The 24,884-nt window shown below is 29.7% G+C and overlaps 1 protein-coding gene across 2 annotated transcripts in view; it reads right to left on the bottom strand.

The window, feature by feature from the left end:
- Positions 1 to 5,505, bottom strand: part of LOC145319186 (uncharacterized) — a 36,234-nt gene extending 30,729 nt beyond the window's left edge. The window contains exons 1-5 of one of the 2 annotated variants that reach the window (XM_080161128.1): positions 5,177 to 5,505; positions 4,857 to 4,962; positions 2,766 to 2,801; positions 2,047 to 2,490; positions 1,712 to 1,818 (exon numbers count right to left, since the gene is read on the bottom strand). In XM_080161128.1, the coding sequence (XP_080017254.1) occupies positions 1,712 to 1,818; positions 2,047 to 2,490; positions 2,766 to 2,801; positions 4,857 to 4,962; positions 5,177 to 5,411 (928 nt within the window). In that variant the 5' untranslated portion in view covers positions 5,412 to 5,505. Of the gene's footprint in view, positions 1 to 1,711; positions 1,819 to 2,046; positions 2,491 to 2,765; positions 2,805 to 4,856; positions 4,963 to 5,176 lie in introns of both variants that reach the window. The other variant, XM_080161117.1, reaches the window with a different exon arrangement.
- Positions 5,506 to 24,884: the final 19,379 nt, after the last annotated feature.

Consider the following 24,884-nt stretch of genomic DNA (forward strand, 5'->3'; position numbering starts at 1 on the left):
AAATACTTTTTATTTTACTAAGATAGCTCAAATATTAAGGGAGTAAAAAGCGTTTTAAAAAAAACAGTTTACGAGGGACACCCTGTATATCAAACATAGCTACTCTTTTATTTGGGTTTATCCGATCTTCCGTCCGTCCGAATAAGTAATTTATGTTAGGTTACTGTAACATTATAGTTAAGGTAAAGTTTCATGTAATATTTCTAACTTCTATCTATCCTGCATTTGAGTAATTTTGGGATTGTATTTGATATGATTTATAGGTATTTTTTATTGAATGCATTGTTTTCTATTTTATTGAGCTTCGCTTATATAAATTTTGTCATCTTTATTTTTAACACTAGAGTTGGCTCGATATAATTATCTCCCTATTGGCTAGTTTTCTATATGCATATCTATTTCTCAATAAATCTATTTTCCTCACCCGGCATTACTATCTAAAAGAAAGTAAATATTTAATAATTTAAATGATTTTAAAAAGATTTTTTAAATTATATTTTTTTCTTTACATTACCATCACTAAATGGTTAATTATGCTGATTACAATTTTAGTTTAATATTTGACCACACAAAATGTCGCCACAATCGAATTCTTTTAAAACAGAGTTTTCTTAAATTTATTATATTATAAATTTAAATTTTCTGTTTTATGATTAGAAATTAAATACATCAATATAAGGTAAATAGCTACATGAAATAAAAAAAAGGAATTTATTTTTAATAAAGTAAAATAATGAGTCTTATCGTTCTGGGCAATGAGAGTTTATCATGGATTATTGGAGCACTATGAGTTTTAGTCATATATTCCTTGGAAAACTTGAGCTCGTTTATAGACATTTATTTCCTATATAGATCTGACATGGATCTTGAAGCAAGTAAGTAGGCCGTTTTGTACATGTTAAAAATTGGAAGATTTCATTAAATAAAAGTTATCGCAAATATACTTAGTAAATAAATTAGGATACTGTGTTTAGTATTAATTATAATATATTATACTTATAATAATTTGTAATAAGGGAATTTTACAATCTGTTAATAAGCTAATCTTAGTATCTATCATTATGGAGGGAGGGGACAATTGTATTTAAATTTCTCTTTATTATCTATACAAACTACCAGGACTGAAATATATTTTCTCATGAACTATCACTGTACGTCTGTAATAATCTAATCTTTTTTATGTGTTATATAATATGCATAATGAATGAACCCCATCTAGAAGGGTGAAAATTCCTTCATGATTAAGATCCAGGAATAGTTATTTATCTTATCGTAGTATAAACAGCTTTCCAGGGATATTAATATGAAAAAATATCAGATTAAAACTAGTTTTGTCAGCCCCGAGGGGCCGAATGCCAAGAAAAGTGTAATAATTTTTTTTATCATTCGTGGAAAATTGTCTGTAATTGGTGCTATACAAGATTTTTTAGTGTGGCTGAGAACCGGTTTTAATCGAGCGGATTTATAAGTATCAAAGCCATACTGGGAAGAGTATTTAAAGAAGATTTTTTTCATTAAAAATATCTTATAAAATTATTGTCATTTTGGCAAACTGGGTAACGTAGTGTAGAAAAAAAAGTATGACATACCAACGTTGAAAATGTATCTATGCTGCTAAGTAGAAGAGAAAGAGGAATGTCTTGGCCTGCTAACAGATAATACGCATCAGCATGAATAGTCAGAATTTACAGACAAACGTTACTCATATTACCTTTATCAACTTCAGAAAGGTCAAATGTGAGTGGCATCTTCTCCGGCTGTGGGGCAGTGCTGTTGTTGTTGTTATTCAGGCTGTTACAACCTGTTTTCACTGAATCTCTGGAAATAAGAGAAACTTTAGTTTAGAATTATGGCGCTAGATGTCGCATTATTGCATAATACTGAGTAATAAATCAACAGGATGTCTCTTGGTATGTTTTGTAAGGTTAGGCAAGATAAATTTTTACAAAGAACAGTAAAATGTACAAAGAACAAAACTGCAATTAGACTATAATCAAGTTTTGATAGGGTAATATACGATAGGTCATTAAAAGTTAATTTTTGTACCTGCTATTTTGTCTATTGAAGAAATCATGTTTAGATCCATGCCTAACATCTGTTTTTGAGCCATCCTTCAAATCATACTTCGAGCTACTTCTAGTCTCTGTCCTACAACCTTCTCTGCTGAAATCATACTTAGAACCGGTTCTAACGTCTGTCTTAGAACCATCTCTAACGTCATACTTGGATCCAGTTCTAGAACCTTCTCTGACGTCATACTTGGGAACACTTCTGATGTCATACTTAGGGACACTATTAATATCATACTTAGGAACACTTGTGACGTCATACTTCGAAACTTCATATTTAGGAACTCCTATGACGTCATACTTGGGAACATCTGTGACGTCATACTTGTTTGCTGACCTGTCACGTGGTGTACGTCTTGACCGTCTGACCCCGACAGCTGAGGAAAATGACCCATCATCATCATTACTGCGTGAGGATTTTCTAGATAATAAATAACTATGTAGCGTAGCAATACCATATTCAAACATTTATAACAGTCTTAAAAACGAATAATGACACATTTATATCAAGACTTATTTTTAAAACAGGTAATATGAGTAAATGAAAAAATTAGAAAATGTAGTTTAATATATCATAGGTATTTTTTATCCATTTTCAAATTTTGAAATAATAGTTATAAGTTGATTCTATGCTTCTGTTAAATTCCTCCCTAAGATTTTATGGCAACAAAAAAAACAATGATTTTAATTTGATACCTGTTTAAACCATCTTCTGTCACTCTGTTTGAGGGCCTTCTTAATTTCATGATTATTTATTTGTTATGAAGCAGCAGTAGTTGCTAATTTATAAATGTTATGGTTGAGATAGATTTATAACTGTTAAAAGGGGGCTATAGCACTTACACATCCAGCAAATTTACAGTTGATGTATTTTTGGCAAAATGTTTTCTTCCTTTTTCTCATGCCATAAATACATCCAACACTGGCAAAAATACATCCAATATTTTAATACACATGTCAAAAATACATCTGACACTGGCATTTACACATCCATACTTTTTCAATTATATGTCATAAATACATCCAACACTGGCAAATATACATCTAGATTAATTTATAAAAATATTTATTTACAATTAATTAGGTTTTGTACAGTATGTATAGGTTTTTAATTTTTACCCTATTTTAGTTACTCTCCCCCCTATATACTTCCCTTTTTCTCAAGATGCTCCCTACAAAACATCAATACATTTGTACACCCTTCTTTCCTTTTTAGTTATAACAACAAGATGAACAACTTTGAGCTATACTGAAATATTGTTCTTTGTTAGGTTTAGCTTAAAGCATTTTAAGATTTAAATTTATCAAGTTATGCTTTACTACATAATAAGTTCTTCGTTTCATTAAATTATAATTCAGTTAAATAACTAAAGATGAAATAACAGATTTCATTGTTTCAATAAATAAAATACAAACATTTGATAAAATAAATCTTAATTAAAATGTTGTAGATATGACTAAGCCTTGTAAATTTTCTAGTTAAATTCTAAAATAGGGTTGTGAGATTTGGGTAGAGTAAGGTTTAAGAAAGGGATAAATAGTTTGGAAAACAAAAAAATTTATTATGTTTAGAAGAATATATAATATACACAAGGAGTAATATTCATTGAATGTACATTATGCTTTTAAATAATCAGACCTATATTGCTGTTGTTTAAATTGAGTTTCTCCTATATTCCTGCTTATTTTGATTAGATTCAAAATGATGTGCTTTTTGAATAAGCCTTAATACACCCATTCCCCAATTACTCCCTCCAATATTTTTCTCCTATACCCAATTTTTCTATAAATTCAAACTATCTTAATTCTCTTAATTTAGAATCTACTCTTTTACAACTTTATCCATCTTTGTACATAGTTTATTTACTGGTTGATTAATTAACTGTTTATTTGTATCTAAAAAAAATACCCTAAAGAACATGTCCTTATAAAAAAGACAACCTGACATATATATTATAATTTAAATCTTTATAATGCTTTTTATTTAAACCTGACAAATAAATTATAACTCAAATAATATACAAGTTGTTTTCTTATTATTTTAAATTAAATTTCTATGGATGTATAAATGCCAGTGTTGGATGTATTTATGACATATAACTGAAAAAGTATGGATGTGTAAATGCCAGTGTCAGATGTATTTTTGACATATGTATAAAAATATTGGATGTATTTTTGCCAGTGTTGGATGTATTTATGGCATGAGAATCGATTTTACTGTCATTTATACAGTAAAAATTCAGTTTGTCATAAATACATCCATTGCACTGGCAAAAACACATCCACTGTAAATTTGCTGGATGTGTAAATGGCAGTCCCCAGTTAAAAGTAGTAAGAATAGGTTTTATAAAATTTAATATTTGAACAGTAAATCAAAATAATTATTGGCTGCACCTATAGCTAAAGACAGCCTCACCAATAAATGGGGCAGAGGAGGAGAAGTCTCAACATTGAAAAGTTTAAATTTACCAAGGGTTTGTAGTAAACTTCCTTAAAAAGCAGAGCATTTCTCTGTAACTTTATGAACAAAAAGACTTTAAAATTCTTATCAATATGTTATTATAATCGATTCATTATATTATTACTTAGATCTTGCATCAGATTGTCAGTACTCTAATAGACTGAATCTTGTAGCTGGCTAAGGTACGATAACCCCAATCCACCCCCTTCACTCCATAATCTCCCCTCCTACTGAATAAACGAACTGACCAATAAATGATGTTAGTATTTTTTCCCTGTCATAATATATACACTTATAACCTATATCCATTAGTAAAATAATCCTGCCTAGAAAGTAGAATATCATCTGAGCTCCTGGAGGATCCTCTAACATTAGAGCGTCCAGAGATTAATCCTTCCTCTTCCTCTGATCCTCGTAGACTAATCTTGCTTCCCTGATAGCACAAGTAAACTTGGATTTCTTTTCAATTTTATTTATACATATTAATAATAATATGATATACGTGGGTATATAGATAGGGGAAAATTTGTCGTCAATTTGGCTTACTGTTATTATTACATTTATTGGTAAGTTCGTTCATCCAGTAAAAAGGAAGGGGATGGGGTGAAAGGGCACTTCTAAAATACAAGTTTAAATTCCTAACGTTCCTTTTCAATATCACGCGACGATGACCGTCCATTTCTTGTTCTAATACCATCCATTCCGCCGCTGCTATTGCCGGCGGCGGCTGTCACACCGCCGGATGCGGCGGATCCAATAGATTCGTCGCGGCTGTTGAGCCGCCAAAAGCCCTCGGAGGAGGAATTATCACTTCGCTGGCCCACGGACTCCTTCCGCAGTCGGCCGCTACCCCTCCAGGAGGTTGATGGCTGGTCTGACATTGTTAAGGCCCTAAAAAGGCCTTTCTCGTTTATTGTTAGGCCTTAAAAGGCCTAATTTTCTGGTTTAGAAAGCCAATTTTAATCTAAAATAGAAAAAAAATATTTAAAACATAACTATTATTTGGGATATGTCAATTGTTTTATAAAATAAACAACCTACATAAACAACTACACAAAGAGATTTTGATCAACTAATTAAATCTTATATCTGCAATGGTATAAATTCAAAAGCTTAAAACAATTTCATCATAACTACAAAGAATTTATGTTTGTAATAGAAGAAATTTAAAAAGCACAAGATAATTTCATCACACTAATAAAGAATTAAAATAAATTTAAGCAAAGCAAATAAAATATGCAATATTTGTGAAATGACTTTAGAAAAGAAAAAAAGCTATTTTTTAGTTTTTACTTAACTAGTGGCTTCGCCCCTAGCCTCTAGGGACTTTGTCCCAGGAGGTTTGATCAACCCAATTGCTGGTTTTTTTTGGTGGGGGAGGGTTGGTGGTGTCTCACCCACCAAGAAAATAGCTTTAAACCATCCATACTATAGAGTAGAGCCCAAAGAGTGGTTACTGAGATCTTAAGCTTTAGACAAACAGACGGACAGACATACAGACTAACAGAAAGACTGAGAAAGATATCGTTCTACTTTGTATTATAGATAAACTTAATATTGCCTTCTTTTAAAAAATGTTTTTTTAGAACATGAAATATCTGTCAATTTTCTTTTTTTTTGGCATGGTGTATCATGTATTTCTCATAAACATTTGGGTGCGGTTTTTATTTTTTAACCATAAACTTAGATTGTAGTAAACAAGGATAAAAATGTTGCTTGGTGGTACAGTAAGGATATTTCATATCTATGTATAAATAACACATTTAAATAGGTCATATAACCAGGGAGAGAGAAGGGATATTGGGCTTACACTGGTACCTAAAGTAGAATAACTACGTTGTCTTATTCGTTGGCTCAGAATCTTTGAATATTTTCATTGAATGTTGTTAGAATAGAAATAGAAGAATAGAAGCATATTCTGAACCCTTTTTTCGTCAAATCTAAGAAGGAACATTTCTAGCAGACAAAAGTATTGTTTACTTTCGACTCAAGCTGATGTGGATTCTTAAAAAATTATAGACTCTCTACTCGATAGTGAGGCAAAATTATTTTTGTGAAAAATCATCCAAAAGCACATTAAAAAATCTACAAAAATTAAACTAAATCATATGTTAATAACCCTTTCAAGATTTTATTTAATTTTTGTAAATTTTTTTATTCGATATTGGAGGATTTTTCACAAAAATAATTTTGCCTCACCAGCGAGTAGCCAGCCTAACTTTTTTTAAAGAATCCACCTCGTTTCGAAGCTATCAAATTAAAACGAAATTTTTGGGCAATTAATTCTGATTCCGCAAAGCTTTCTACTAAGAAAATATACTGTTTACAGCTGACATTTATGTATGTATGAAATGAAAAAAACATGCATTCGTAACAAGATATGTACAAAATTTCAACCAATGAAATTAAATGTATGTACCGATGCGATTCTCCTATTGGCTCAATCCTACATTCCCTCTCTTTCTTAGTACCTTTATTGTTGTTAGGTTGGTTTTAAACTTGTAGTGTCGAAACTAATTAAAAATATGCCAATAAAATAAAAGTATATTTTAAGGAAAATTTAGCTTTCAATGCTTCGTTAACTTTATGTAGTAGATATTTATGGGCAGAAAAAGTGAGGTAGATTTTTTAGAAAAATGCAGGGATCTTAAGGGATAAGTCTATGTACTTTAAACTGATATACTACCCCAATGATGATAAACAAAACTATTATTTCTAAAGATTATAAATCATGGACACTATTATGTGTTTGTTACCAATCAAGTAAAATTCACTACCCAAAGTTTCCTTCTTTACCAAAATGAAGAAAGGAATTTAAATATGTGTATGGATAAGTAGCATTTCAGCGGACAGCGATTCCCGAGATCTTAATGGACAGAAGACTTACAAACACATCAACTGCTACTTCAGTATATATGTAGAATATCTAGTTATAATTCCTTTGTCACTGGCCAGACATAGTAAAATAAAAGTTGCAAGTTGTAATTTAACTCTCCCATAAGCAAAAAGTGTAATCAGGCGAAGAATGTTGACAAAATTTTCATCTTAGTTTGTACTCAACTAGTTGATTATCCCATAGCGGAGGAGGTCAGAAAAATAGCCTAAAACCACACAAAGATTTCTATAACACTTCCTTGAAAATTAGCAGATTCCGAGATCTTAACCTTCAAACAAAAAAATACTACTTGTTTTAACAAACAATATATTTTAATCATTGTTCAAAAAATTTAGTTTTAAATTTTTTTTTTGATCAAATGTTCAATTTTAGACAATATTGTAGGAAAACAATGTATAAGAAAGCATGAGTAGAGAAATTAGAAGTGTTTATGGCGAAAAATAGCAAATAATCAAGAGGGTTATATTTGCAAAACAATTGCAGGACCAGGGATAAAAGTAAAAGCAGATATACTTAAACTTTGTGTGTGTATGTTTAATGTTAAGTATTACCTGTAGTAGCTCTCATTTATAATGGTAAAGAAATAGCTGTAAATATTCTTTTATTTATTAGTGTCCTATCCCTCCCTGAAACAAAGAAGACAAGTTTAGTTTGATTTTTGTTTTGAATCTTTTTAAGGAGTGAAGAAACTAAGGGCTTTGTAATAGTGGCATGCACAGAGTTTTACACTCTTACACACTCCACCCGAACCCCCATGCTTTATAATTTAATTTAATTATGCTTATTAAACTGTTTTTAGACATAGTAGTTCTTTTCTTAAATTTTTTTTCATTATACATACATGTAAAAAAAGTAGCTAAAATACTTGTAATTGAAAAAAATCAATACCTCGTACTTTCTTCTATAATAACACTACAAATATGACATTTTATGCATTAATAAAACTATGTACAGGGAAAATTATCATTATATGTCAAAATAAAGTTATAATTCATATGATTACTTTATCAAATATTTTTTTTTATAAATTCACTCTTACTGCACTACATATTAAGATAATATTATTTTGTTTATTTATTTTTTAAATATGTTAAAAATATAACATTCCCCTTCTGCATTTTAAAGGAATTTAAAATTTATGATTAAATATTTATGAAAACCATTAAAAAGTCAATTTTAAAGTTGAAAGTATTTTCGGTTTTGAAACCGTTCAATAAACTTATGGGGGAAATTTAGTAAAATACAATGGCTTAAATTACATTGCATTTGTAATTGTGAGTATACCTTTCTTAAAAAAAGGATACCAAACGAAAATATAATATAATTCACCAAGGCCAGGTTGGGGACATTGAACTGTAAATTGTACTTGACTTCAAACTTTTATAAACACGACCTTTTAAAAACTTTGGTGACAACTCTATAAAATCTTGATTGGAAAGTAAAAATTACTACCAGTAGTTTCAATCTACAGAAAGATGAAAAAAATCATAAAAAATTGTATGTAGAGTTGCTGCGCTGAATTGTTAAATATATTATTACTTGGATGTTTCAACAAATTTTCATGTTTCACGAATAAAGTGTAACTTTCAGGTGGCTAAAATAACGATACCCACCACCCACCCCCCTTATCCGAACCCCTCCCCTTCTGCGGATAAACAAAGTGACCAATAAATGAGGTCCATATTAGCAACATAAATTGACGATAAATTTTCCCCTGTCAATATGTCCACGTATTCTATATCAATTATCATTTATTTGTAGTGATATAAATCTAATATAAACCTAATAATAATATGTAAGAATATTTATATTCCATATTGTCCTAATACATACATACATCTAATATATATATAATATGTATGAATGCAAGGAGGGAGGGAAACATTGGACTGTAAATTAAATTGGTACCCAAATATTTATTGTTATGTTAGCTAAACAACTTTGGGTACTTTTATTAAATTATGCTTGATTGGTTGTAGCGTGGTGTATAAACTTCCAACCAAACATTTTAATCTAGAGAAATTTTGTTCATCATCATTTGGTATGTATATTAATTATTATCAATTGTCTTATCCCTTCAGATCCCTGGTGTGTATGTGATATTTTTGTATTGCACCAGTAACAAACACAAGTACTACCGGGGTGTCCAACAATTTTTGGGGGAAAGTATAAATTTTACCCTATTTCTCCCTGTATAGTTTGTAGAATGGGAAAATTACCTGTATAATTCAAATTGTTTTATTAATAAATTTATTTGGACACCCTGTAAAGATAGAGACACTGATAGAGATTAGCTTATGGCACTGTATTCCAGAAATCCCGAAAAATGACAAAAAATCATAGAGAGTGTATATTTGAAAATTTTGATGAAATTTTATTTAAATTGCAATAAGTATACATATATCTTTTAAAATAATGGTGAAAATACTTATAATAAGGGTTTTACACAAGGGGCGTCAGGGGGGGGGGTGTAAAGCTAGTCTAATAAGCACATTTCAGAAGCTGTAAATTCCTTTGTTTCTAAGCAACATTGACGGGAATCATATCAAAAGATATTACACAACCCAACTAACAATGTTTGTTAACCCTAAATAGTCGGGGAGGGGGGGGGGCGCGACCCTCCCCCTTTTAGTATTTTCTATCTCATTTTCTTTGTGTGAAAGATAGAGAGCTATAACTGAGTGACTTGTTTATAATGGGTACGACACATAACTGAAAGTTGAATATCTCCATCCTGGTGGGCACAGGATGCCAGGATACCTGGCAGGATCATGCAGGTAAAGAGCAAAAATATTTTTTTTTATGACTTAAACTTAACATTTTATCTTACCAAAATAATAAAATATCCTATATTATTACATACAGGTGTTCAAGTCAATTTCCGGTTCCAGGTATGATCCTGCAGGTCTCCAGAAATCTTTAATTGACTCCTTTTACCTCAATTTTTTACTTAGAGACCTCAAATTTTAAACTTAAGCTATTCTAACAACTATACACGACCAACTAAAATTTCATTAAAATCTGCCGCAATTTTCCTGCCGACTGCCGTCGCTGAAATTTTTATATTTTGAGATTTCTAATAAATACAGATGAGCAAATTTCTTACTCATTTTCTGTGTGTATATTTAAGCAGGGAGGAAGGGAACAATGGACTGTTTATTATACTAGTCCACAAAGTTTTATAATAGTTTTTTCTTATTTGTAGGCATAACAACTTTTGGGACTTTTGAATTTGATTGGTTAGTTTATTAGTTGAGTGTCCAACTAGTTCAACAACTAATTGTAATTTATAGAAGGTCCAATTTTGTTTATTACCATTGGGGATGTACATTAATTTACTGGCCATTGTCTTATCCCTTTAGATCATAGATATGTAAGACTCTAATTTTTATTTTCATTTATTTTAAAGGAAACATTTTCTATCTTAATCAACATAAGTTCTACTCTTCTTTGTTAATATGAAAGAACCTTTTGTGAAAGGTTGTTTAATTAAAGGGTAAAGGGAGTAGATAATGTTAAACATATAAAATCAGAATATTTTTTGTTGATTAAGGAAACCACATACAAATTTTTAGACTTCTAGCTTTAATGGGATCCAAGATTGATATAAATCGAGCCCCCCCCCCCCCTCCCCAATATAAGGTATGATAGTTCAGATAAGACCTTAGACATAAATGGATAATCTTTTATTTGTTTTTAAAACTTTTCTTTACTTTAAGTTTAATGGAATAGGTGTTTTAGATAATAAGTAATATATTACTTTTATGTCTAAAAAAATTGTTATTTTTTTGATAGACCCAGTATCTTTAGGGCTTAAAAAAACAAACTTCGCATAGCTTCGCATACACAGGGTAAAGTTCTCTGATATTATACATACATCTAATATCACCATGTAAGAGGATTTGCTTGGACTTTTTTGGTCTTAAAAGATCTGGAACCAAACGTAAAATTTTCATTAGAAGAAAATTGTCTATTTTACAGAAATCGGGTATGCTAAGAAAACCATCTACAATTACAACAAAAAATGGAGATTTGACTTCTTTTAAAGGCTAAACGTATAAATTATTACATACTGATTCCAAAAATATAAAATACTTAAAAATAGATTTAAAAATAAAGGGTCCACGATGATTTGAAATGTAGTTTAGTTGACCTTAAAAATAGTTGTTTACAATGATGAAAAGGAACTTAATTCCATACCTCTGGTATAATTACACATAAAATTCTTATTTTTCATAGTAAAGAGCTAATTCTTTCGGCTTTATTTCCAAAAACTTGTGTATATTACTAAACAATTGTTTAAAAGTGTATTTTCCAAAATGTAAAAAACGATTTTTTGTCACCCGTGGAACATAGTGTATGGGTTTGATTATATGGACACCCTGTATAGATAGAGACACTGATAGAGATTAAGTTGTGAGAATAATTATATGGACACCCTGTATAGATAGAGACACTAAGTTATGATAATTATTATGTGGACACCCTGTATAGATAGAGACACTAAGTCATGATAATTATTATGTGGACACCCTGTATAGATAGAGACACTAAGTCATGATAATTATTATGTGGACACCCTGTATACATAGATAGAGACACTAAGTCATGATAATTATTATGTGGACACCCTGTATAGATAGAGACACTAAGTCATGATAATTATTATGTGGACACCCTGTATACATAGATAGAGACACTGATAGAGATTGAGTTATGAGAATAATTATGTGATATGTCAGATTACAAAATAGGAAGATACATAGCATGGGTATTGTGTGTGTGTGTGTGTGTGTATGTGTGTTTGTGTGCGTGTGTGTGTATGTTTGTGTATGTGTGTATTACTGGGGGACAAGCCAATTATTTTTCTCTTTCATTCTTTATCTTACTTTTTATTAATCTTATTCGTATCTATTTAATTTTTAATAGCGCAACTACTCTATAAACAAGATAGATCTTTATGTGCCTGTATGTCACAGTATTTCTTTTATTTTTTATTAGTGTTTCAAAGTTTACTAATCTTTCTTATCTAAACTTGTATTTGCTGCGCTACTTCTAGACAAAATTGTCCTTACTGTTTATAATGTTCTTATCGTATGAGGACAACGTGACTCAAAAATCAGCCATGTGACGTCAAAAAAATTAGTGATTATCCATTTCTTTTTTAGGGGTTTTCGTTCCCACTTCTCCTCTCATCTCCCTCATTTTTATGAGGTCACATGGCTTATTTTTGAGTCACTCTGACCCTCTACTTCTTATCAATCTTATTTATCTCATCCCGTTTTCTAGGTGTATATGTTCTAATGACAAGCTAATTCTATTTCTTATCATATAGTATCTTATATTCTTTATCAATCTATTTAGTCGCTTTTACTATATAATTCATCTTTTAGTTCTATGTATCTCAATGACAAGGCAATTTTAAATAGCATTGAAGCTATTCCATAACTACGGTAATCCGTCATGTGGCAAAATTATTATCCACATACTTCAATATTCGTTTTGAATTTGGTCTATTTATAGTTAAAACTTTTAAATATCTACAGTTTCACCCTCTCAATAAGTATTTAAAAGCGAAGCTTATCTATAATCACGGTCGGTCTGTACGTCAGTCCGTGATATATAGCTATTATCTATGATTACATTAGCAAATTATAATTGTCCTGTCGATTTTAAACTTTACATGGTGATTTCTAAAACAGTAATGTACAATTTAGAAAGCATTACCAAAAAGTCCATAGGTTTTTTAAAGTATTTTTTTTTATAGTTTACTTGAATATTTGATTAAGCTTTTTGCAGCTGTATTTTTAAAAATTTCCTTTGTTTAAAATTTATATTTTTATTTAATCTCTTTCAAAATCTAAATTTACAGATTATAAAAAGAAATAAATTTTTATTTTATAATTCTATTTTATTTATGAATCTAAAACTTAGAATATGTAAATGATATACAAAACATTAAGAATAAATTATTCTTATCATTTACATACATAAATAACATTAATAAGGCTTAACATTTATAATTTTATAATAAAATAAATTTCAAAATAGAATGAATTATTTTTTGTTTGAAATTTTAGTCAAATAAATTTGGCCTAAAACTTGCCAGAGACTGAAACTAAGGATCCTAAAGGGATAAGACAATGGACAATTAATTCCATTATAGAATCCCAATAATGACAAACATATGTTTTGTTTTTGCTATACTCTACAACTAAATCAAGATTTTTAAAAAGTACCCAAAGTTTGTAAGCCATCTAATAAGAGAGCGTTTTTACAAAACTTTGGGTACCAGAAAGATTTTCAATTCAACTTACCCTCCCTCTCTCCCTGGAAAAATGTCCAAAAGCAATGAATTATTGTCATTCCTGCCCCTTCCTCTAGATTTAATAAGCTAGACAAACACACTAAAATTACCTAAATTGCATTGTAAATAATAAAAGTTAATTACACACAGGAATAATATACTAAAGTATTAGAATTTACATTACAATATAAAAATAAGGGAGGGAAGTGAGCCATTGGACTGTATATTACACTGGTTCCCAATGTCCTCTCATTTAATGGCTTTAAAACTTTAGATACTTGATTGGTTGGTTCAAACTCTGTAATAAATATTTTCTTTTACAAAAGGGGTAGTTTTGCTCATATTCATTTGTAATGAATATCAATCTATAGGCAATTGTCTTATCCCTTAAGATTTTTTACAACACATATATTATAAATATGGGTGTCTATTTTCTAACCCTTAAGAAAACTATTTTCATTGATAAATATTGTATACATACAACATGTGCATTAAGATATCTATTGGGAATTGCATTTCCCGTTCGTGGATAAAGAAATAAGAATATTGCTTCAAATTATTTAATATTAAAAAGGTCATGAACAATAAACTGAAATATATAATTATTTTAAGCCAAAATTAAGCATTTTATCAGTACTAGTGGCTGCATCCTAGCCTAAAATCATCTCAAGACATGCAAAAAGCTTCTCTAAAAAACTACCTAATAATAACAGCCTTTTAAAGATCTTTGGCTTCAAGTGGAAATACCTCACAACATAATTGCAGACCTCAAAACGAATATAAACGTCAAAAGTATTTTTATGACTTAAACAAAGCGTTTAAGGATAATCTTTCATGACTTTTCAGAGATCTTTAGAAATAAGACAATGTATAATAAATTGATGTACATCAAAATTACAAGTGGGAAAAATATATATCAACAATCTGGATTTGATAAACGTAAACAATAAATGAGATGTGATTTGGGTACCAGTCAACTTTTCAGGTCAATATCCCTTTGAACTTTTACATTTACTTTTGCTATATCTCTGAAAATAAATCTTATTCCCAGTTACCCTTTCTCACTCTACATATTCTTAGATAAATATCCTTTCCTCTTTAATTCATGTGTGGAGGTAAAGATCATTAAAACAACACAATTGAAGTAATAGGTATTCTATTACATAAAGACTTTTTGATTGTCCGTTAAGATCTCACTAACCATTGAATCAATTGAGTTCTCCACTTTAGGAAAGCTTTACATATGACTAGAGATTGTTTTTGACTATTTTGTTTTTACATTTAAGTTTTTGGGTGGTTTAAGGCTATTTTCTTATCACTTAGAATGCAGAATTCCTAAAGATAGGGATTAAAGCCCGCTTGTGCCTTGCTGGTTTTAAAATTAAATTCTTACCCTATACATTATTATAATTTTTATTCTTAAATATTTTAAGAAAATATATCCTTTTCCCCTTAATTTTAACAGATTATGCATTCTTATGCAGGACCCGAGGAATTTAAATAACCCTAAACAGGGGGAATTTATAATATTAAAAGGCTTAAAATAGCTTTCTGTCTTCTACAGTATTATTCTCACAAATTATGCACAGCATATTTACTATTTGATAAAGTGGTAAGGTTTTTATTGTCTGAAGCTAAATATGTGTTCCGAATTGGTTGTACTTTTCAGGGAAGCTTTACAACTATCATACCTTGGGTTCAGGCTTCTTTCCTGATTCTCCCCTAGAAAATAGGAGCTAAGCAACTAGATATATCTATAAATGTACATTTTTCTGTTATTATAATATATCAAATCGATATAGATTTTCATTTAAATCTTTTAATTTTTTTAACTATTTCAGATCGAAAATAATTACAGCCAAGAAAATTATATGACAATATAAAAATAACAAAGCTTAGTCTGACGGTCAAACAAACGAAAATTAATAAGAACAAAATAGCATTTTATTTTCAACATCATTCAGAGGAATGAGCAAAATATAAGAATAAATCAGAAGCGCTGTCACTTTAAGTTTGTTTGTCTGTATGATACATTGATCTTCGCTTTTATGGGAATTGTCATCCTAGTTTTCCTGTTTCTTTTAAGTTTACTAGGACAAATGTCCATAAATGTTTGTATGTCTGTCAATGATATTTGTTGAGAAAATAAGGAAATCTTATTCAAAAGTAAATAAACAGTGTTTTCACAGAGCCTTAAAAATCTCTTTAAATAATTAATAAAGTAAAATCAAATATAAGTATATTAATAAGTAGCGCAGCTGTGTGTGATAACGGGAGTAAATTTTTTGGTGGGTATCTTCAATTAAAACAAAATGTACCAATATAGGTATTTAAGTACATTTCACAATATACATACAATACGTCAATAAAAAAGGAAGTTTTAAATATCTTACATATATTTACTATGACCTTTTGTAAATAATTTTCTATGGATGGACAATATTGTTCGATTTACGCGTATTTATATTTTCTTTCAAAACTAAGTACCTAGATTTGTTTTAGGGAAAATCCTAAAAAGAAGGAAATCGAAAGCTTTCCCATCTATCCCTATACTAAACACCAAATATTATGGAATAGAAAGGATAGTTAATAGGCCTAGGAATTAATATTTCAAATATTAGATTAATATGATGATTCCATATATCCTCAAATAATTATGGTCAAACTAGTAGTCCTTTTCTTTACAGGAATCTTCATACAAATGTTGAAATCGGTAAAATACTTTTCTTTTCTTATTTTATAGTATATTTATCTATCTATTTATCCTGCAAAAATAGTAAATATATAACATACTTCAACCCTATATCTTAAAATCAGATAAGCGTAAAGTTTTAAACTTTGAAATTCACCCTTTTTCGCATCAATATGTTTCTACATTAACGACATTTAGGAGATATTAGAGAACATTATAACGGATGGACAGACGGACGGACAGACGGACAAACATCAATCTACTTTGTATTATAGATAGTCAAATATTTAAGACGACTTGCAAAAGACAAAATTCTTGCTAATTTTGTTAAAGATATTGTTAAAACATTTAAATGGCCTATAATGATCTATGCTTTTGCGGAAAATTTCCATGTTCCACTTTTTTCTTATCATTTTAAGCTTTAAATGACCTGAAAAAAATACTTAAGTACAACTAAGAAAAGCATTTCTTTTTGTGAGATAGACATTTATATACAAAATACATGAATTTAATATTGTTCTATAGCTTTGAAACATTGTGTACTTTTATTTAATTTTGATCGGTTGAAAACATTTTAGTAATAATAATTTTAATCTTAAGAAGGGGTAATGTTGTTTATCATCATTGGAAGAAAACAATCCATTTTTCATTGTCTTATCCCTTAATATCCCTGAAAAAATCTAATTATGTTAACCTTTCCTAATTGCTAATCTAAAATATAGATTAGAAGCCAAATCTTAAATTTGTGAAGACATGCAATTTACTCCCATAAAGATTTACATATACGTCCTAGAATAAGCGCATTTCAAATGGAATAAAACCGGTTTTTATTTTGCAACCAAGAAAAATATGCCTGTCCGTTAAATATATGTAGAAGTTGTCCAAAGAAATTAAAATAATAGAAATATCTTTCAAGTTTCAAAACCATTTGAAAGAAATTTTAGTAAGATTTTTTATTTAACACTTATATTTAAGCTAGAAATTTCTTTTCTACTTTTCTAATATTATCTTATTATGCAGTAGCTTATGGAAAAATATCCATACAAAACAAAACAAAGTTTCTAAAAAGAAATGAAATGTTGAAACGTTATTCTTCTATATGAATATGAAGACAGGAAGGGAAAGGACATTAAAGGTTAAATCTATCTCCACCATACTTCTCCAAACTATTAACAAGAACAGAAAACTACTTCTATTCCTTAAGACTGAATGTCTACAATTTAATTGAGCTGATACAGTATTTTAGATAAAACAATGGGCCATCAAAAATGTAAAAAATTTGCTTAAACGTATGAACATACCTCATTCAATATAATTCTAAATGACCTAATAAAACCTTCTAAATTTAAAACATCAAGATTTACTACTTTACACTTTGCCTCAGATTTTTACCTTTCCTTACTTTCAGAGTTTTTTTACAGGAAGGGAGGGGTCACTGGACTGTAAAATTTTATGGCAAAACAAAAGTTTCATAATCATGTTATATCATTCGCTGGCCTAGAACTTTAGAAACTTTTATCAAAGCTTGATTGGTATGTTTAAAAAAAGTCCCAACTAATAACCAATAATTTTAAGGTGTGATTTGTTTATCATCATTTTGAATATACAATTTTTCACCCATTTTTTTCACATATTTTTTTTAATGAAACCATAAGAAATATACAACCAAGAATTGAATATAAAAAGAAAACAAAGCTTGTTTACTATAAACAAATCAATACGTTTTTTCTAATGTTTAAAGAAAAAGGCATAGATCTAAAGGGATAAGACAATGGCCGATAAAACTATGTACATCCCTAATATTAATACACAAAATTATCCCTCCTGTAGATTACAATTTAAACGTTGAAACATTTGGACACTCAACAAAGTTCAATATAAGTCCTCAAAGTTGATGAGCCAACGAATATAAGAACGTTCTTATAAAACTTTGGGGACTAATATTATATACAGTGTCACCTCCCTCCCTGGCAAAAAGTGTAGAACCAAAAATGGAAGTGTTAAAGTTTTAAACCCCTTCCCAAAAAGAAAAAATATAAGTTTCATCACGGATGTACATAAAAAGCAAACAAGAACCAGAACTAGAAAATAAGAGATTAAGATAATAATATTAAGAAATATTGTGTAACTTAATATTAATAGGATTATTATTTTTTATTTAGATACACTACTTAGGACTTTACTTATTTGTCAAAAATCACAAGGTCTTAACACTTGTTTATCCTTATTGAAAACAACATGATGGCTTTCTGCCTATCCGACTGTTTCTATGTTTGTTTTATTAGATCTCGCTTACTGGCTTAAATGGCTTTTTAACTATTTTCAAAAAAATTTTAAGAAAACTAAATCTTTTTCAACCTCCTCAATAATGTGACTCTAAGGGCGTAGTAGCTAATGTCTCACATAAAAAAATTAATAAACATAAAGTTTATAATTCTAATAATATCATAAAATAACATATAATAACAAAAATCATACATTATACAGTATATATTATATGGGGTACATTTTAGTCAAGTCAATATAAGATTGTCTGGATTACGTATGTTTTTATGTTTGTCGCCTAAGGACAGGGTTTATTGGATAGGTAAAGACATAATTTTAAAATTTTTATTTAAAATGATTTTGTTTGAAAATATATTATTGTAACATAAAAGAGGATTATGTCTCAGGGGACATTGGGTTGTTTATTATAATCGTCCTCAAAGTTTTGTAATAACGTTTTCTTATTCGTTGGATTAACAACTTTGTGATTTTGATTGTTTGGTTCATTAAGTTGAATGTCAAAACGTTTCAACCACTAATTGTAATCTAAACAAGGATGACAACATCCATAAAAGCGAAGCACTGAAACGGTAGGACAAACGGACATTAACACTTGTATAGTATCTGAACTGAATAATCAGAATTTAAAAGTATAAGAGCCAAAGCAAAATTGTAAGTAAATTTGTTGAAAAGCTGCTTGAAGCAGGATAATGTTTATGGACATACTTAAATTTTTTGACTTGATTATAGAGTTGCTTCGCTTATAATATTGTTCTTTGTTGTCCCAGGAATCAATATATCAAAAATCAGATCAAACGGATAATTAGAACACTTGAAAATTTGTTGTTAAAAAAGGAGAAAAATCAACATGTTTAAAATGAACGTACGGACATTCTGGTAATGATTATAGAGTTGCTACGCTTTCTAAATCGTACCCAACTACTACAGGAATCATCATGCAAAGTTTGAAATCGATAGGACAATTCTAACATGCCTAAATTAACGAACAAAAGCTATCTATCTCGGACGGACGGACGTACGGACGGACGGACCGACCCTAATTATAGAAAAGCTTCGCTTTTAAAAAGGAGTAATTTTGTGTATCATCGGCCATTTGACCCCTGTGGTCAACCAGACAAGTTTATGCGTTGAATAAATAAAATCTACAATTTCATTAAATCTGAAACCTTTAAAATTTAAAGTAAATTCTAAACTTTGATTAGATGGATATGTGTTTGAAATTGATGGAGGGTTTAAGATATTTGAATAGCACACACAGAATTGTTAAATTTAAAGATCGGGTGTTCAATAAAAATAATTCAATTGTGACCACTTTCTTAATTTTGAGAAACCCTAAAGATTGCATGGTTATTAAATGTTGAAATAGTGAAGCCTTTGTAAATCTTGGGACACCCTACATATTAGCTTGTCCCGCCCTGGAAAAACTTTGATAAAATGTTGCCCACAGCCAAAATGTAGTTGATTTATGAAAAAAATGACCCATGCATAATATTTTTTCTGTAATGCAAAAATTACGACCACACAAGCACTGCAAAGTTTTTAAAATCTTCTGCAAAAAGACCTGAATTTTTTGAATCAGAACTATGGCATCATGGTGCTCCCAGGAAAAGCCTAGAGAAGTAGAATCATGAACTTTAGTAAGTTTCAAAATATCTTGTTCCTAGCCTTAAAAATGACTTTAAAATATATATTAGAAGCCAAATAATGAAAGTATATTTTGGAAAACTACAATATTGGATATTAAATTATGGAATGTGAACTTTTTGGAACACCCTGTTCATTGTTTGTTAAATAATGCAATAGTAAACTATTTGTAAAATTTGAAACACCCTATACATTAGTTGTTAACTAGTGCAATAGTGAACTCTTTCTAGATTTTGAGACACTCAATACATTGGTTGTTAAATAATAAACTAATTGTATATTTTTGAATACCCTGTACCTTGGTTTTTAAATAATGCAATAGCTGTATATTTTGAGACACCCTGTACCTTGGTTGTTGAATAATGTAATAGTGAACTCTTTGCAAATTTTGTGCGAAATTGCAGTTCAAATGTTGAAACTAGGTAAAAACAAGATAAATGGCAAAATATATTTCAGAGTAGATGAAATCCTGAAGGGATACTACAATGGCCTTTAAATTAATTTACAATTTTTCCTTCACAATTGAAAACACCATAGACAGGTTTTAATGCAAAAAATTAGGGGAATATTAATTTCTTTATTGTTCTATCCCTGTCTTCCTGAGGAAGATATTTTTGCAATGTACAAAAAGAAAACTATAGAAGGTATGTTTTCATGATTTGCTTAATAATGATAATCCTACAGAGCTAATTATTCACTAAAATCTTTGCACAAAACTTCCGAACTTTATCAAATCATCTTGTAGATATAAAATTTGCTACCTAACACTTCTTCTAAATTCATTTTCCAAAATTTCTTCTAAACAATTTCCATTCTAGAGTTACATGGAAAAGTTTTTCAAATGAAAAATTAAGGGACATACCCTCTAAGGATAATTGCATCACAACCCAGCCCCACCAGAGCTATTTTTTTTTTGCTTATTTACTGCAGAGATCTATAAACAGCGAGCTACACTGTGCCTTTCCTAACGTACCCCAGTCTGAGGTAAATTACTGAATTCAATAGAACCCCCCCTCCATATTTTTTAATGAGCCAGGGTTGGTTTTATTTGGTTCACTAGGGCCTGGGGGGATATGATCAAAATTAAAGAACAAGAAAAGAGAAGATTGAGCAATTAATCCTTTGAGAAAAGTTTTTAAAAACTTTTATTTCTATTTGCTGACAAGGATGATAATGTGAAAAGTTGCGCCAGACTTAAACATTATATGGTTTCCTATTTTAATGCAAAATAATGTTAACTATTATATAGTCCAATATGAAAACTTTAACCACAGAAAATTATTTAAAGAAACTTTACATAAGTAATGGGATAGGTTAAGGATATATTCTTCGAAACCAATTAATTTCAACTGGATTAGAACTGGCTCTGAGCAATACTGAAAAATATGTGACGTATTACAGAAATTTTCCACGAACATTAAAATAAAAAAATTATACAGATGAAGATTAATCCTGGAGAAACTTGTGAGACACAGTAAGCTAATTAAATGTGAAATCTGAGTTAATGTTGATACATTTTTTAGTGATTTAATTGTTATTTATCGCATCGTATCATAGACAGCTTTCCGCGGACATTAAAAGGTGAAAATCTGAGTTAATGTTGGTACAATTTTTAGCAAAAATCAAATGAAGTTTTAATATTTCTTTTTCATTTTAAGTCTAAAATAAAAGTTGACATTTAAATTAAAAGCTTGTTCCTCAGGAGAGAAAAAAAAACATGTTTTCATAAAATGTCCTTAAGCAAAAAGGAGATTTATTATTAATATTATTTTTTAAAAAATATGGAAAGATGTAAAACAAAGAGTTTTGAAACACGTTCTGTAATACGTTAGCTTACCAACTTTGGAAACTTTCATAAAATATATATTGATTGGTACAAGATTGCATTGTGAAATTGTAATCTTATTGTTAATGCTTTCTGTGTAGGTACATCCATTTACCGTCTATTGTCTTTTCCCTTAAGATCCATTAGGTTTGGAATGATAATAATAAAAATTAAGTATCATGCGGAGAAATTTAGAATACTTCTACAAAAGGACGGAATAAAGTAACGAAGTACAAGTACTAATAAAAAGTTGGTAGAAATTTTTAAAAAGACTTTTAAATAAATTTTTTTTTTGATAATACCTAATCTTTTACCAAAAACTATTCCATGCTCTATTTCTGAACAAAAACAGGGCTACATTGATAGATATAATATACGTGGATATATTGACAGGAGAAAATTTGCCGTCAATTTAAGTTGCTAACAAACATGGACATTTATTGGTCAGCTTGTTCATTCATTAGAAGGGATAGGATAGGGTAAAGGGGGTGAATGCAAGTACAATTATTTTTGCAAGCTGCGAGCATAAACGTCCAAGGGGGGGGGGGGTAAAAGGGTGATTACCCCCCCCCCCCCAAATGAATTTTGGATTTTCAATTTTTACCCCCCCCCCCCCCCCAAATAAAAAAAATCCCTCTATGAAATAAAGATTACCCCCCAAAAAAATTTTATTTTCAAAATTTTACCCCCTTCCCCCAAATAAAAAAGCTTGGACGCCCCTGGCTGCGAGTATCACTTTGTCAGAGTTCATGAAAATCTAGTGCAACATCCAAGTAATAATATATCGATTGCTACATGTAAATGTCATTTCTCAATTTGTCTAGCAAAAACACATCGTGTACTTTTTAACTCATCATATTTCATTAGCACAGCTACTCTATAACTAGGTTTGGCCTGTCTGTTCGTCATAAATTGTTAAATAAAATGGAATCAAATTCGATGTTATTAATTATGTTCATAGGCGTCTGATTTCTTTGTGTGAAGATTCCTACGAACAAATTTGTCTTTGTTTGGCTTTAAATTTTTATTTTTAATTTAATAAGCATTTTGTAAAATATTAAAACATTTTAGTACAATCTTTTTGATTAACTTTGCTTTTTGCCTTTTTTTGAATGACTGCCTTTTAATTTGAATTTCAATGAAATTTTGATTTGCTGTCGAGTTGTATTTACATTCAATTAAATATTTTTTTTCATGTAACTAGTAGCTGCGCCCCTAGAATCTAGTAACTCTAAATTAAGTGGTAGGGAAGGTACATAAAAATCGCCTTTAAACATCCTAGGACCTATATGAAGCTTCTTAATAATGGCGAACTTAATCGATTCAATGGTTAACGAGATATTTATGACAAACAAAGAAAACCTAACTACTTGATCAACATGCATTAAAATATTTCAATACACATTTTAAAAATTTTGCGAACCATTAAAATTAAAATTTGATTAATTTTCTAAGTTGTAAGAAATTGCAAATTTGATTTTTTGTACACTTTAAAAATCGTGTTAAATTATCATATCTGTGAATTTAAAACTATTTATAGTTGAATGAAAAAATTACCATACAATGGACTATTTTAATTTATATTTAGCATGTTTAAATTTTATGCAATATAGGTTAAAATTAGTCAAAACTAAGTTAACTTGTTTACCTTTTTATTAATAATTGGGGTTAATTAGAATTAGATCGTGAATTGATTCATGTATATTGAGATCAAGAATTGGTAGATATAGAGCTTTGGCACCAATTCTTGCATTCTAAAATTGAAGCTTCAACCTGCAAAAATATAAGCTGTTCCTGAACCCACTTAGTTCATTGTTGGTAAAGAACAAGAAACTCTTTTCTCGTATTCATTCGAATCCGGTGGATAGAAACTGGTTCTCATCCATACGAAAAAACTATGTCTAGCATCGTATTATATCCAGCTCTCTACGAATATAAAAATGTACAATCATAAGATTAAAACCAGCTTTTTAGCTTATTTTTAAAATAAATTGATAATTATGGGGTGGTGGAATCTGGAGTTTGTCTTTCTTATGATTGTGCCATAGCCCTTTCGGGCTATCCTGTATCCAATATAACCTATTCTAACAAACATAAGTAAATCACAAACACACAAATATCTCCCCCGTTTTTTAAATTTATTTCAAAATAAGGGAAAAGGGGGTTCTATGGGGTGGAGGGTACGTTTTAGAGAAACCATCAATAATTTAAATAATCTAATATTCAAGTTCTTTAATCTTTAATGCAGACATAATTAATGGCATCAAATACTTGAACTACACATAAAGGTATTAATTTATAATTTTTAAAAGCGAAGTTTTTCTATAATTAGGGTCGGTCCGTCCGTCCGTACGTCCGTCCGTAACGGATAGCTTTTTCCGTTAATTTAGGCATGTTAGAATTGTCCTATCGATTTCAAATTTTGCATGGTGATTCCTTTAGTAGATAGGTACGATTTAAAAGCGTAGCAACTCTATAATCATTACCAAAATGTCCGTACGTCCATTTTAAACATGTTGATTTTTTTACTTTTTTAACAACAAATTTTTATGTGATCAAATCATCGGATTGATCTGATTTTTGGTATATTGATTCATGGGACAACAAAGTATAATGTAATAAGCGAAGCAACTCTATAATCAAGCCCTAAAAATGTAAGTATGTCCATAAAAATTATCCTGTATCAAGCAGTTTTACAACAAAT

This window comes from Acartia tonsa, chromosome 1 (assembly GCF_053477335.1).
Source record: "Acartia tonsa isolate MP-2025a chromosome 1, ASM5347733v1, whole genome shotgun sequence".
Taxonomy (NCBI): domain Eukaryota; kingdom Metazoa; phylum Arthropoda; class Copepoda; order Calanoida; family Acartiidae; genus Acartia; species Acartia tonsa.